Source organism: Sus scrofa, chromosome 18 (assembly GCF_054392235.1).
Source record: "Sus scrofa isolate SSC_HxYL_T2T_F1_AM1 chromosome 18, Sscrofa_HxYL_maternal_Yorkshire_Landrace_v2.0, whole genome shotgun sequence".
NCBI classification, from domain to species: domain Eukaryota; kingdom Metazoa; phylum Chordata; class Mammalia; order Artiodactyla; family Suidae; genus Sus; species Sus scrofa.
This window is the reverse complement of record NC_139400.1, coordinates 51,529,158-51,544,066: the sequence shown is the minus strand read 5'-3', so window position 1 is coordinate 51,544,066 and position 14,909 is coordinate 51,529,158. Positions and strand designations below refer to the sequence as shown.

The following is a 14,909-nucleotide window of genomic DNA, read 5'->3' as shown; positions in this document are numbered from 1 at the left end:
GCCAAATTCTCCTCATTTGAACTTGTTTGATTTGAAATCGGATGGTGTTCGTGAACTGATTTAAGTCAGGTATTATGGTCACAGACTCTTTTCCCAACTTGAGTTGCACATAGGTAGTGTATTAATATAAGTTTAAAATGCCTTTTTCTTCCTTGCTTTTTTAAGAAGCAGAGTTGGATATTCGAAATAGATAAGTAACATGGGTTTCTTTTCCTTTTTAGGATTTAAGTGCCCAGTATGCTCAAAATTTGTACCCTCAGATGAAATGGATTTGCATCTTGTGATGTGTTTAACAAAGCCAAGAATAACCTATAATGGTAAGTCTAGCACTTTAAAATTCTATTTTAAATTAGAATTGCCTTAGATTTATGAATTTCATGTTTCAGGTAAAATTTTAAAGGCAAGGAAGGACTGTCTATGAGCCCTGAAGCTAACCGATATCCTAATTATGTCTAGTGCTCTGGCTGTGCCATTCTTACCTGAGCACAATCTCCGGATATTCAGAACTGCAGGAGAGATTTTCAGTGTAGTCTCAGTACATTTTGAAATAGACTTGGGGGAAAAAGGTGAAATAGTTTATTCCTGACTTTGATGAACTGAATAAAATAAAGAAAAAATGAGGGCTTTTTTCAAAATTTTCTACATAGAAAGACGAATTTCAAAAACTCTGGAGAGGAGTTCCTGTCGTGGATCAGCAGAAATGAATCTGACTAGCATCCATGTGGATGCAGGTTTGATCCCTGACCTCGCTCAGTGGATTAAGGATCCAGCATTGCCGTGCGCTGTGGTGTAGGTCACAGACTCGGCTCAGATCCTGCATTGCTGTGGCTGTGGCATAGCCCAGCAGCTACAGTTCCGATTCAACCCCTTGCCTGGGAATCTCCATATGCCACAGGTTCGGCCCTAAAAAGACAAACAAAACAAAAACCTGTAGAAATTTCAGATTTTTCAAATCTAAAATTTGGTTTGAAATAGAATGACTAAGATGAGTACCAGTGAACACTGAAGCCAATTGAAGGACTGGCTTCTTGATCAACAGATATCTTTGTTGTTGAGTACCTATCAAGGATGAGGCGTATATAGTGTTACAGCAGTGAATAAAACGGGTGGCCCCTACAACCTAGGATCAGCCAAAGGTTAATCAGCTGAAGTGTAGTAACATTTAGTTAACAATCTGAGATTTCTCCTCAGATTACAGAAATTTTGTGGGGGGAAAATTTAACATTGAAATTAGCACTTTATTTTGAGTAGCTTTTTTTGCAAATTGATGTAGGAATTTATCTCTCCTGAAGAAGAGAAAATAGTGCTTCAGCCATACTATTACAGTAGTGACAGTTGAGTACTTTTCCCCATTTTCCAGTGAATAAGTAAAAGTAGCTTTAAGTAATTCCTTTTAGTAGTAAATGTACCTGTTGATTGTATGTAAACCTTTCTGCATTAAGAAATTGAATCGACAACTTTGCCTAATCTAGATAAAATTTAGTCACTTAAGAAATAAAATAACAGGAGTTGCCATTATGGCTCAGTGGTAACAAACCCCACTAATATCCATGAGGATGCAGGTTCAATCCCTGGCCTCACTCAGTGGGTTAAGCATCCCGCTTTGCCGTGAGCTGTGAAGTAGATTGCAGATGTGGCTTGGATCCTGCGTGGCTGTGGCTGTGGTGGGGCTGACAGCTGCAGCTCTGATTGAAACCCTAGCCTGGGAACTTATATGTGCTGCACTGGTGGCCTTAAAAAGAAAAAGAAAAAAAAGAAAAAAGAAAAAAAAGAAGGAGCAAGGAAAAGCAAGCAAGCAAGAAAACATTAAAACATTCATGTTCAGTATTTGAGGTAACACCTATTGGGCTTGTTTCTCATACTTTTATTCTATTACCTTATCACCTTCCATAATTACTATGTTTATTACAAGTGTTTTTAAAATAAATATCCTTAAATCTTAAGACTTTGGCCTTGAATTTTAAAATCGCAAATGTGTTTCCTTTTACCATATAATATATTTGCACATACTCTTAGTATTCTATATATTTACTTTTATGTAGTGTATTTGGATATATCTTTCTTTATGTTGATATTGGGCAGTTTTTAATTTCCTGATTTAATGGTGATCAGGTCATAAAAGTTTTCTACTAGGTCACTTATTTCGTAGTTTAAGAACAATATGTAACCTGCTTCGGGAGACTGTGAACCAAAAATTCAGATTTTTAAATATTTGACAGTATCCCTATTTTGAAGTTAATGCAAAAAGTACAGTTGCAGCCATTTTGAAGAATGGCTACCAACTTTAAGGTAGGTAGGCCTGAAATTTTTTAATTTGTTAAATATATTTTAATGTGTATCAATATTACAGTGAGAAACAAAAACAGCTTCTTTATAAACATGTGATTCTTGCAGTTTTAAAATGTGGGCAGTGGCTAACTCTGAGGTCCGAAGAAGGAGCCGCTTTGATGGGCTGGTTTATTAACCTGATGGTGGCAGGTTGTGGTGGTGGCAGGTTGTGGTGGTGTGCTTGCCTGTCACCGGCTGTGGCAATACTAAGGTTTTGAAGGCAGAGCCGTGTAGGGGAAGAAAAAATAATCCTTCCACCTTTGTGAGTTCTTGGCTGAGACTCCTGTAATAAAAGTGGGATTAATAAGAGGAAAACTAAAGTTTATTAACATGTACGGCTCCTGTATTCATAGGAGATACCCAGAGGAGAATGAGCAAATGTTCAAGGTGGTTTAAAAGGTGGTTTTAAATACCCTTTTCAGTTAAAGACTGAAGAAGGCGAAAAGAGGGTGAGGGTGAGGGTGGGCCTGGGGAGGCTAGTGGTGGAAAGTTACCAGGAAAACCATGGCAAACAAGGAATTTGTTATGTGAGTATAAATTAGTGCCTTCTCTATTGATAAGATTCTCTTGTAGCATCTTTTGTGATTTAGAGCCCTCCTTCTCTTCCTGGTACTGGAAGCAAATGAAGAGTTCCCTTATAAATGTAAATTTCCCTTACAAAAGGGTAACTTCTACTTTGTTTTCAGAGCTCCTCTTGTGTCTATTGTTTCTCAGTCATTTAAAAATAATCCTGCATGGGGAAAAAAAGAATAGATATATTTATATGTATGGCTGATGCACTTTGCTGTACACCTGAAACTAAAGCAACATTGTAAATCAACTATGCTCCAATAAAATTACATTAAAAACAAAAAAATAAAGACAATTCTATGCTACAAATAATAATAATAATCCTTATTTCAAAGAAGCGCATATTTTAGGGTAGTATATTCTGCCACCCTTCGGTCACCAAAATCTGATCTGTCATCGGTGATGAGCCTGAGTGAAAATTGGCCTCTTGAATACCTAAGCAATAATGCAGGATTATTAAAATGTTTAGAGCAAGATGAGTCAGAGAATCTCTGAAACAAAATCTTTTTAGTCAGCTGGACTCCTCACAACTTAATATTTGAATATTTGTTTATTAACTTAAACCTTTTGCACCCTTTCCTAAAGTAGTTAGATCTATAATTTTAAAATTTATTTGTTAAGTACATATTAATATAATTGTGTGTAAAACATTGACAGCAAGAAGAATAGTCGAGCCTGTTTTTTGGGCTGGATATATTTGTAGTCAAACTCCTAAATAGGAGGAATTCCAGAAATTTCTGAATAAAGTTGGTGATTTGGAGTTTCAGATTTTGTATTCACAAAAATGATAGTCCAAAGATTGGTTTGGTCTACCAGACTCGCCCACAGAAGCTTCCTTATTGTTTTGTTTCTGTTTTTTTTTACTTCTGTTTCTTTTTTTTTCCATTTTTTTAATTACTCAAATGAGTTTATCACATCTGTAGTTGTATAATGATCATAACAATCTGATTTCACAGGATTTCCATCCCACTCCTTACTGTTTTTTAATCTGTAGTATATTCAGATACCCAAGTCCTGGTGACTAAGAAAATTGACTAGCCAGGTGGAAGCTCTCAGGGTTTAGGCAGCTGGCTCAGCAGAGGTTCAGGTCGGAGGCCCAAAGCTGTCAAGCAGGGAGTGATTTATAGTGATGTAAGCGGTTATCCCTTTGTAGGTGGTATTTTGGCAGGATGGGAAAAAAGTCAGAGAGCCACAGCGAGTGTTCGTATGTAGAAAGATAGTTGCCCTTGAATCAGGGACTGTCTGCTTCATATGCTTTTCCCTCTTTCATGGGCTTCATTGTTGAGTTTTATGAACCTAGTAATTTGTTGTCTATGACGCTAAAATAAATTTTATGGCGTTTCTATTTCCTTGTTCCTCATTTTCTAAAATATTTCACAAGAAACAAAAAATGAAATAAGTCTGTTGGCAAAATTTTACTCTTGATTTTCTTAGTCTTTAAACTTTATTGGATCCTGGCATGTTTTGCATCATGTAAAATACAGTTTTCATTTTAGACTTACAGGATTGAACTCTGTATTTACAACATCTCTGTGTTATTTCTCATTAGTACTATGTGTGTGCATGTGCACTGGCAGGCAGTGTAACTTGAAGTAAATTTGTTTTCTGAGAGTTAATTATAAACTTACGTAGTGCATCAAAACAGCTTTTCAAAATTGTCAGGGAGAAGACTGACCTTTTTGGACAGAATAAGATGGGAATGTTACTCTTAAAGGAATTGTTTCTGGGAGTTCCTGTAGTGGCGCAGCGGAAATGAGTCTGACTAGTGTCCATGAGGATGCAGGTTTGATCCCTGGCCTCACTCAGTGGGTGGGGGATCTCGCGTTGCTGTGAGCTGTCGTGTAGGTTCCAGATGCGGCTCAGATCCCACGTTGCTGTGGCTGTGGTGTAGGCTGGCAGCTATAGCTCCGATTTGACCCCTAGCCTGGGAACTTCCATATGCCATGGGTGTGGCCCTGAGAAAGCAAAAAAAAATTAAAATAAAGGAATCATTTCTGAAAAAAGATGAGTCAGTTTGGACAGGACCCTGTTCTGTGATGAGTGTGAGGGAAAGGCCCCCATCTTCTGTGCTGTTGCTGTCGGCGGGAGGATGTATCTTACACACTTATTTGGATGTTGAGTGAGGTTGCAGCAGGCAGTCAGCACTTTGATTCCACTGTGCACCTGTAGTCTTTGAATGACCTGGCTTTTCTCACTCTAGCGTGTTTGCAAGAAAGTACATATTTTCCCCCTCTAGTTACTGTCTGGCTTTCCAGGCAGTCACGATTTTCATTGTAAGTTATCAATTTGCTTTCTGCCTTACATACTACATTTTTTGGGTTCTCAGATTCCTCCCCCACATTTTAAGCTTTCTGAATTTAAGATGCTTTCTGAATTTAAGATGCCTTCTGAAATTGGCATGTCTCTTATAATGTGAAAAAAATGTATTTGTCAGTCACCAGGCAGAGTTTTAAATAAGGAGGTAGTTATCATTACCTGAGTTTGTTGAACTTTGCCTTCTGTGGAAGATATCTATTGTCTGATTCGATGTGTCTGTTCATGTATTTGCATTGATTTCTGTGTTTGAGTTTTAACTTAAATGTGGATTTCTTTTTTTATATATAAATTTTATTGGAGTAAAGGTGACTTACAGTTTGGTATTAGATTCAGGTATACAGCAAAATGAATCAACTATACATATATATATATATCCATTCTTTTTCAGATTCTTTCCCTATATAAGCTATCACAGAATATTGAATTATTTCCCCAAGCTATATAATAGGTCCTTGTTACTGATTTACTTCATATACAGTTGTGTACATTTGCCATTCCCAACCTTCCAATCCATCCGTCTTCCCCAGCATTTTCCCTTTGATAACCATGTTTGGTCTCAAAATCTTTGAGTCTGTTTCTGTTTTGTGAGTAAGTTTTTTTGTATTGTCCATATTAGTAATCTCATGATATTTGACTTTGTCTGCCTGACTTACTTTATTTAGTATGATAATCTCTGGGTCCATCCATGTTGCTGCAAATGATGTCATTTCTTTTTTTTTTGTCTTTTTGCCATTTCTTGGGCCACTCCCGTGGCATATGGAGGTTCCCAGGCTAGGGGTTGAATCAGAGCTGTAGCCACTGGCCTACGCCAGAGCCACAGCAACGCAGGATCCGAGCCTCGCTCACGGCAACCCTGGATCCTTAACCCACTGAGCAAGGCCAGGAATCAAACCCGCAACCTTATGGTGCTTAGTCGGATTCGTTAACCACTGTGCCATGACAGGAACTCCAAATGTCATTTCTTTTTTATGGCCAAGTAATGTTCCATTTTATATATGTACCACATCTTTTGTGTGTGTGTGTGTGTGTGTTTGTGTGTGCACACGCCAGGTCATCTTTATCCATGAATGTGGATTTCTAATTGTGGTTTTTAAGTGACTTTGTAAAGATTACATATGGGGCAGCATTGAATTGAAGTTATTTTTAGGTACTTTAAATTGATTGTCATGCTAGGCAGTGAAATTAAAGGCACACAAAAAAAAAGTCAGATCCTTTATGCTATATTGTAGAAATGTCAAAGTAGATGATAATTCAGAGGATGGTGGCAAAACTGTTCTAAAACCCATGCGGGATTCCTATAGAAAAATGCAGTCATCTTCTGTTAAAGGTGGACTTCTGATGAAAAATTTAAAAATACACAAGGAGTGAGAATCAGCAGATGTGATTAGAATTACTTTTTAATTCTTAAAGAACTTTAGAACATAAATATTTAAATCATTAACATTAAAAATGAATGGGAAATAGTAAAAAAAGAATAAGACACATTGTGAATAGATACGAATTAAACTCTTTGGACATCAGCCACTGAAAATATCAACTAATATGTTAAGTATCAGATTAGATAGGGCTGTAAGGAGAATTAGTGAAGTGTAAGGTGGATCTGAGGAAGTTCCACAGAGTGTAATACATGGCATGGAGCCTGTTACAAATACATCCACCATACATAGAATAATGTCATAAAAAGAGATGGAATTGACTTACAGTTTCCAGTTGCCTGTGTAAAAAGTTTAGAGGTAGCTACTCCGTCCTAAAAACAAGTAAAAAGCTGAATGAGTAGACTGAAAAATCAACTTCTCTTTTTTTAAAAATAAGTTTTATTGGAGTATAGTTGACATACAAAGTTCTGTTAGTTTCAGGTGTACAGCAAAGCAATCAGTTGTACACATACATATATCCATTTCTTTTCCCACAGAGTACTGGGTGGATTTCCCTGTGCTATGCAGTAGGTCCTTGTTACCTATTTTATTTATAGTAGTGTGTACATGTCAATCCCAGACCCTAATTTACCCCCCCCCTGCATTTCCCCTTTGGTAACCATAAATTTGGTTTCAAAATCAAAATGAGTGATTTTGAGTCTGTTTCTGCTTTGTAAATTCTCTTGTATCATTTTTTTTTACTAGATTACACATATTAGTGATCTCATATAGATGGGAGCCCACAGGACAAACTGCCACCTGAAGATAGGCACAGATGTAGACCCTGAAAGGATTAATAAGATTTGCAGAGAAATGGAGGGTGTGTTAAGAAATAACAACTCGGTAGGAGTAGTCTGGGGCAATGGAGGATAGTGAAAGAGAATTGAAGGTAAAAAGATAGATTAGGGCTGAATAATGACATTTTCTAATAAATTATATGGAGGATTAATCTTGCATTCGTGTGCAGAAATGTTTGTAAGGAAAATAAGTTCTTTAATACCAGTTTGGAAAATGGTATGGTACCATGGTGTGAAATGTGGGAGGTGGTTAGGTGATGCTGGGAAGAAACAGAGACAGATGTCAGAAGCATTATAAAGAAAGAATGAATTGGTTTTAGTGACTGCTGGAAATAGGAAAGGAGGGGTCACGGGTGACTTGAGGGTTGGCAGTGGAGGACTCACTTGGGCGTAAGAGATTGTAGGAGAGGACCTAGCCGAGCTAAACATTGTGCCGGCAATGTTGATCTTTGCAAAAGGTGACAGTTGTGAAATGTGATTCTTTTTTAAAGGATTTTTTCCAAAATGAAGAATAAGGATTTTGCAGAGGGTCACTGAATATTTTGTTGAGTTCAAGAAAGATTTTAAAGAAATGGCTTATGAATATTTTTTTCAGTGATCATTTATTACTTGTACAACTTTTTTTAAAGTGCTTTTTCTCTCCCCCCTTAAGTCATCTTGGCCCTGATAATTCAAAACATTCCCCTGGAGGAAGTTCCCACGTGGTGCAGCAGGTTAAGGCTCTGTCATTGCTGGAGCTGTGGCACAGGCTGCAACTGTGGCACGGATTTGATCCCTGCTCTGGGAACTTCCACACGCTGCGGATGCAGCCAAACAAGACAAGACAAAAAAAACAACAGCAACAAAAAAACCACTGCTCTGGATTTGCCTCAGAGAGGGCTTTGAGAAGTATCTCCCCAGTCACTGAGAGGTTTGATTGCAGGAAAGGCAGTGTTAACACAGTAGCTTTTTGGGGGATCCTATTTAATTCTTAACATTTTAACAGTATATTAAGGTCATAGAGCAAGAAAAATAATAAAGAAAAATATACTAGATAGTCCTACTCCTTTGCTGTCTACATATTTAAAATAATTGATTTGATTTCTTAAATGTTTTACTGGATTGATTTTGCAATCTCCAGGCCTCTTGACATTTTAGCATCTTCTAGATTATTGTTGCTTAGGGCTCCTTTTATCTTGATCCCTTCAAACTGTACTCCTTAGAATCCTTCTCAATTCTTAGGTCTTTTCTTGCAGTGCTTTTTGGTATGAGAGACTTACTTATAGCTGAAAAATCTTTGACACCAAGTACCCAGATCGTGGTTTCTAAATACCATTCTAAAACAACAAGCAAACAAAAACACCAAACAAGGGTCTTTGGAGAAATGGCTGACTCTAGGGCTGGAGCAGAGAAAATAAAGGAAAGTCTAGAGGTCTTGTATTATCTGAAAGCATGGAAGTGCTCAAAAATAAAAAAGATGAGGGCATGTTAAAGGGACACAGGAGCCAACCTGAATGAGTTCCCAGTGAATAACTAGAGCAACAGAATTAATATAGCATGCTATTGGATTATAGCTCAAAGCATAAGATAAATATGTCTGTTTCCATCAGACAGTCATAAAATTAATAAGGAAAAGTAAAAGTTTAACCTGGAGATTAATCCTAAGAGACAAACCATGCATTTCTTTTCCAAAAAAAAAAAACTTTTTTAAAATTTTAACATTCCCATTAAAAAAATTTTTTTTATTGAAGTATAGTTGATGTAGAGTGTGCCAGTTTCTGCTCTACAGCAAAGTGACTTGGTTACACATACATAAATATGTTCTTTTTTATATTCTTTTCCATCATGGTCTGTCCCAGGAGAGTGGATATAGCTCCCCGTGCTGTACAGTGGGACCTTATTGTTTATCCATTCTAAATGTAATAGTTTGCATTTCCTGACCCCAAACTCCCAGTCCATCCTCCCCCACCCCAAACCACAAGACTGTTCTCTGTGTCTGTGAGTCTGTCTGTTTTGTAGATAGGTTCATTTGTGCCATATTTTAGATTCCACATGTAAGTGATATCATATGGTATTTGTCATTCTGACCGTTTAATACGATAATCTCTAGTTGCACCCATGTTACTGCTGCAAATGGCATTGTTTCATTATTTCTATGGCTGAATAATATTCCATTGTATTATGTACTATGTCTTCTTCCATACCTCTGTTGGTGGACATGTAGGTTGTTTCCATGTCTTGGCTGTTGTAACTAATGCTGCTATGAACATAGGGGCGCCTGTATCTTTTTGCCTTATAGTTTCGTCTGGATGTATTCCCAGGAGCGGGATTGCTAAATTATTTGTCGCCTCTTGTAGGTTTTTCGAGGAACCTCCATACTGTTTTCCGTAGTGACTATACCAGCTTATATTCACACCAACAGTGGAGGGTTTTCTTTTCTCCACACCCTCTCCAACACTTATTTGTAGACTTACTAATGATGGCCGTTCTGACCAGAGTGAGGTGATGCCTCATTGTAGGTTTGATTTGCATTTCTCATGTGCCTGCTGGTCATCCATAACATTTGTGGTCGTATAAAAGAATTTTCTGCCAAAATTTTTTATTTTTTAAAATTGTTTTATTTTTTGCTTTTTAGGTCTGCACCCACAGCACATGGAAGTTCCCAGGCTAGGGATCAAATTGGAGCTATAGCTGCCAGCCTACACCACAGCCACAGCAATATTTGATATAAGCCACACCTGTGACCTACAGCACAGCTCACAGCAACGCCGGATCCTGAACCCACTGAGCGAGGCCAGGGATCGAACTTGTATCCTCATGGATACTAGTTGGATTCATTTCCACTGCACCACAACAGGAACTTCTTCCAAAATTTTTTTGTTTTGTTTTGTTTTTTTTTAGGGCTGCACCTGCACCATATGGAGGTTCCCAGGCTAGGGGTCAAATCGGAGCTGTAGCTGCTGGCCTACGCCACAGCCACAGCAACGCAGGATCAGAGCCACATCTGTGACCTACACCACAGCAATGGTGGATCCTTAACCCACTGAGTGAGGCCAGGGATCGAACCCGTGTCCTCATGGATACTAGTTGGGTTCGTTACCTCTGAGCCGAGATAGGAACTCCCCAAGATTTTTTAATGTGCCATATGTGTTCTCTGATTTTTTATTTATTTATTTATTTATTTATTTATTTATTTATTTATTTATTTATTTGTTTTGGCCATGCCTGTGGCATATATTGGCCCATTCTTGGGACAGGGATCGAACCTGCTCTACAGCAGTGACCTGATCTACAGCAGTGACAATGCTAGATCCTTCACTATCTGACCCACCAGGGAGCTCCCTCTGTGCTCTCCAATTTTAAGTATACCCAGAACACACCATATTGTATATGGGACATACATAATTTGAAGTGCATAATCTTAGTTTATTATCACCATTACAATAGTGGATGAAAGGGATTTTTAAGAAGATGAGAGCTACTGTTGTAAGCCCCAGCAACAGAAGACTTTGTAATTTTCTCTTCCTCAGGCTTTAAGGGAAAATGTGAGTTAAGTTGTTAGATTTCGTGTTGTGGAATTCTCGTAGTGAAGGGCTCCTATTATGAAATCTTTCTAACTTCAGACATTTTATGTTTATTGTGTGTAGAATACAGATGAGTGAATGTGAAGTATAGTTTATTGTTCATTAATATAAGACTCAGCTAGATTCTGTTTTAGCCTTTTACTAAGTGATGTTCACTGCCTTGCTAAATGCTGGTTTGGGAGATCTTCAGTTTACCTACTAAGGAACATGGTTTGTCTCTACAGTTGTTGATTGTTTGAGAACCTAATATTTTATAGTTGTGCTACTGTTATGAATGACATTTGCTTACAATTTGAGTTTCAAATTGGTTTTGTTGCTTTAAAGAGAAGCTGTTGGTTGTAGGCTGGTATTTGGATTTTCTAGGTATGTAACTGTCATCCGCAAATGAAGGTGATATTTTCAAGTGTTTGAGCACATGTGTTGTTTATGTGTCCTACTGCATGAGTTTGAAGCCTAAAAATGATGTTGATAATAGTCTTATGTGTCTTTCGTGTTTCACTGTTTTGTAGAGGCTTGCTTAGAGTTTTGGTAAATCATCTTTATTGCATATATGTCATTTGCATCTCATTCTCTTCAAGCAAAAAAAAAGAAAGATTAATTTTATTAAAAGATTTTCCCCCTTTTTATTATTGATAAATTACACCGATAGATTTTTCTAATGTTTCAGTTGAATTGTGTTGATTCCTAATGTTGTTGGGTTTAATTCTGTTTGATCATGGATTATTACTCTTTTAAAACATGCTACCCAATTTATGCTAGCTGAAGATTATGCTAATAAAATGAATGGGAAGCTTTCCGTCTTTGCTCTGGAATAATTTGTAAAACCCAGAAAGGACTATTCTCATCATATCAGATAAAGTTCAGCTATACAACATCCACTTTTTTTTTAAGGTAGATCTTTGACAGTCTTTATAACTTCCGTGATTATTTGTATGTTCAGGTTCTTCCACTTCCTCAGTCAATTTTGAGAATTTGCATTTTGCTAGAAAATAATAAATTTTCTTCCTGAATTTCCTAGTTAATTGCTGTAGCATCACATAATAACATTTTCTTTCAAGTATTTTAATCTTCTTAATGTTTTTGGTTATACTGTCCTTTTCATTCTGCTGTTGTATATTTTTATTTCTGTACTTTTAAACCTTACTAGTTAATAGGACTTATATTTGATATTTTCAAAGAAGCAACTTTAGCTATAAATAAAGCTACTAATTTATTAGTACTATGTACTGAATAAAGCTACTTAATTTATTTCTTTTCAGTCTTTTGATTTTTAAGGAAAGTATTTTAGAAATAGAAATATTTTTCTTATAAGGGCTTTAGTTGTATCTGAGGTTTTACTATGAAATGTTCTTTTTTTTTTTCTTTTTTTTCTTTTTTTCGCTTTTTTAGGGCCGCACCTGCGGCATATGGAGGTTCCCAGGCTAGGGGTCCAATCAGAACTGTAGCTACTGGCCTGCGCCACAGCCACGGCAACACCAGATCCGAGCTGCATATGCGAACTACACCATAGCTCACGGCAACACCAGATCCTTAACACACTGAGCAGGGCCAGGGATCAAACCTGCGTGCTCATGGATCCTAGTCAGATTTGTTTCTGCTGCACTATGACAGGAGCTCCAAAATGTTCTTTTTGTTTATGCTAGGTAATTTCTCATTTTAATTAAAAAAATTTTTATTTTGTAAATTTTTTTATCAGAGGAGGGGTCTTGATATTAGATATTTGGTCTTGATATTAGAGAATGATATTGATATTTGGTCTTGATATTAAAGGATGCTACCCACAATATCTGTGTTTTTGAAATTTATTGATGTTTTCTTTGTGGCCAAGTACATCACTGAGCTCTGTAAGTCATGAATATAAGAGAAGCATGTGTATTTTCTGTAGAGGAAAAAAATTTACTTCCACTGTTTTTCTTTAATGCATATGTATGTAAGTCCTTCCAGTACATGGAGTTTAATAGTATTAGTGAAATGATCGGTGTTCTTGCTTGTGTTTGGTCTACACAGTCTGACAGATTTGGGAAGAAGGTTGTTAAAACTCTACAGCTATAGTTTTACTCTTTTTTCCTTATATTTAAAGTCCTTTAGGCTCCTTTTGGTGATAGATGCCTTGTAGCAGTCTTTTCCTGGCTTTATATTTTTCATAGCTCTGTTATTTATTTGCAGGAGTGTTTATAACTTTCCTTTTGGATTGAATCTTTTTATGTTATCAAGTATGCTTCTCTATTCTTTATATAAAATTCCGATTTATCTAATATTATTTTGACTTATGCTCATCAGAAACTGTGAAGGCTCTGAAATTTTACCATACTTTAAATTAGCCTGCCGCAGTTTCATGAATTCTGACAAAAGAGAATCAAAAGACTTACACTATTAATCATAACAGTAGCCAGAATATTAGCATTTTCTTGTGCAATTACCTCAAATCCCTATTCCCCCAGGGTGATGGTGAAGAGGACAAGGTGATACCTGCACACTCAGTGATGCACATTATAGAAGAGGAAACCCGAGCTTAGGGAAGTAAGCAGGCCCGCCCTTTGCACTGGAGGGGACACTGTCTCTGTCTTTCACAGCTGTTTGCTATACAAAGATCCTTGAAAAGATAGCCCAAGACTTGCAGAAATGCGAGACCAGACCCATGGAGAACTGCCTCCCAACAATTTCATTTTATTTTGCCTGCCATCTTTCCTCATTTCTTTTTTTTTTTAGTTATATTTTCATTTTTGAAAAGGTGATATGTATGCCAAAGCAGAGGGATAAAATGGATATAAACTGTTAAGTCTCCTTCTTTACCTCAGTCTCTCAGTCAGGTTCTTAACCCATTGCACCACAGTGGGAACTCCTAGAAGTTCACTTTGGGACAACCGTTTCTGATTTTTTTCTACAGATTTGGGCTTCTGCCTTTATTCTCTTTTGTGTCTTAATACTTCCCAGAAAGTTGTCTACTTCTTTGCTGTATACTGTTAACAAAGTAGTCTCTTATGGCTTCTTTATTTTCTACGATAATGTGGTTGCTTCCCCGTTTTTGTTTTTTACGTGTTTGTGTTTCAGCCTTCATCTTTTTTATTACTGACAATTTTGATTGTTTTTCTTTCAAAGAGTAAGTTCTTAGATTCCTTGAGCTGTCATTTCCCCTGTTTTCTAATTCATTTATGAAAATTTTGTTTAAATTATTTATTCCTTCTCTTTCCTTAGGTGTGCTTTCCTTGGTTGTTTTGGAAGTATTAATCTGTTTTCTTTCATCTTTCCTTTCTTCCTTTCTTAGTTTTCAGCATAACTATGAATTTCTCTTCTTCAGCCTAAGTATGAATTTCTCTCTGAAGATGTTTTAACTCTGTTCTATAGATTCTGATATGTAGTATTTTTATCATTGTTACTTTTTAAAAATTTTCTTTAGATATCTGTATTTTGGAGGGAATACTTTCTTTGACTCAAAAGTTATTGAGTGTGTTTTAAATTCCCAGATGTTAGATCTGTCTAGTCTTTCTATTTGTGTTCTAGTTTTACTGTATTTTGATCAGAGGATATTATTTTACCACTTCTATATTTTAGTTTACTAAGATTTTCTTTGTGTAGTTTAATATGTGGTCATTTTTGGCAAATGTTCCATATTTGTGTTCAGTTTAAAAGTTCTTTTATATCCATCTCTTTTTTCACTTTGTCATGGACTGAGGTTAATTAAAGGCTTTTACTGCTAGTGTTCCTGTTTTTATCTATTGCCTGTACTTTTTTGCTTTATGAATGCTGATGCTATGAATATTATTCCTAATTATTATAACCTAGGTGCGTTTCACCTTTTAGTACTATAAAGGGTCCTGTGTCTCTTTTAGTGCTTTCCTCAGTATATTCAGCCTTATATGATGTTAAGATTATAGTTATTTTTCTTTTGGTGTCTATAGTTTGTATTTGCCTGATAAATG

General features: G+C 36.6%; 1 protein-coding gene across 1 annotated transcript in view; it reads left to right on the top strand.

The window, feature by feature from the left end:
- Positions 1 to 14,909, top strand: part of ZNRF2 (zinc and ring finger 2) — a 102,718-nt gene that overhangs the window by 61,622 nt on the left and 26,187 nt on the right. Inside the window, exon 2 of the mRNA XM_003134814.6 lies at positions 222 to 317. Coding sequence (XP_003134862.2) covers positions 222 to 317 — 96 coding nt within the window. The remainder of the gene's footprint in view (positions 1 to 221; positions 318 to 14,909) is intronic.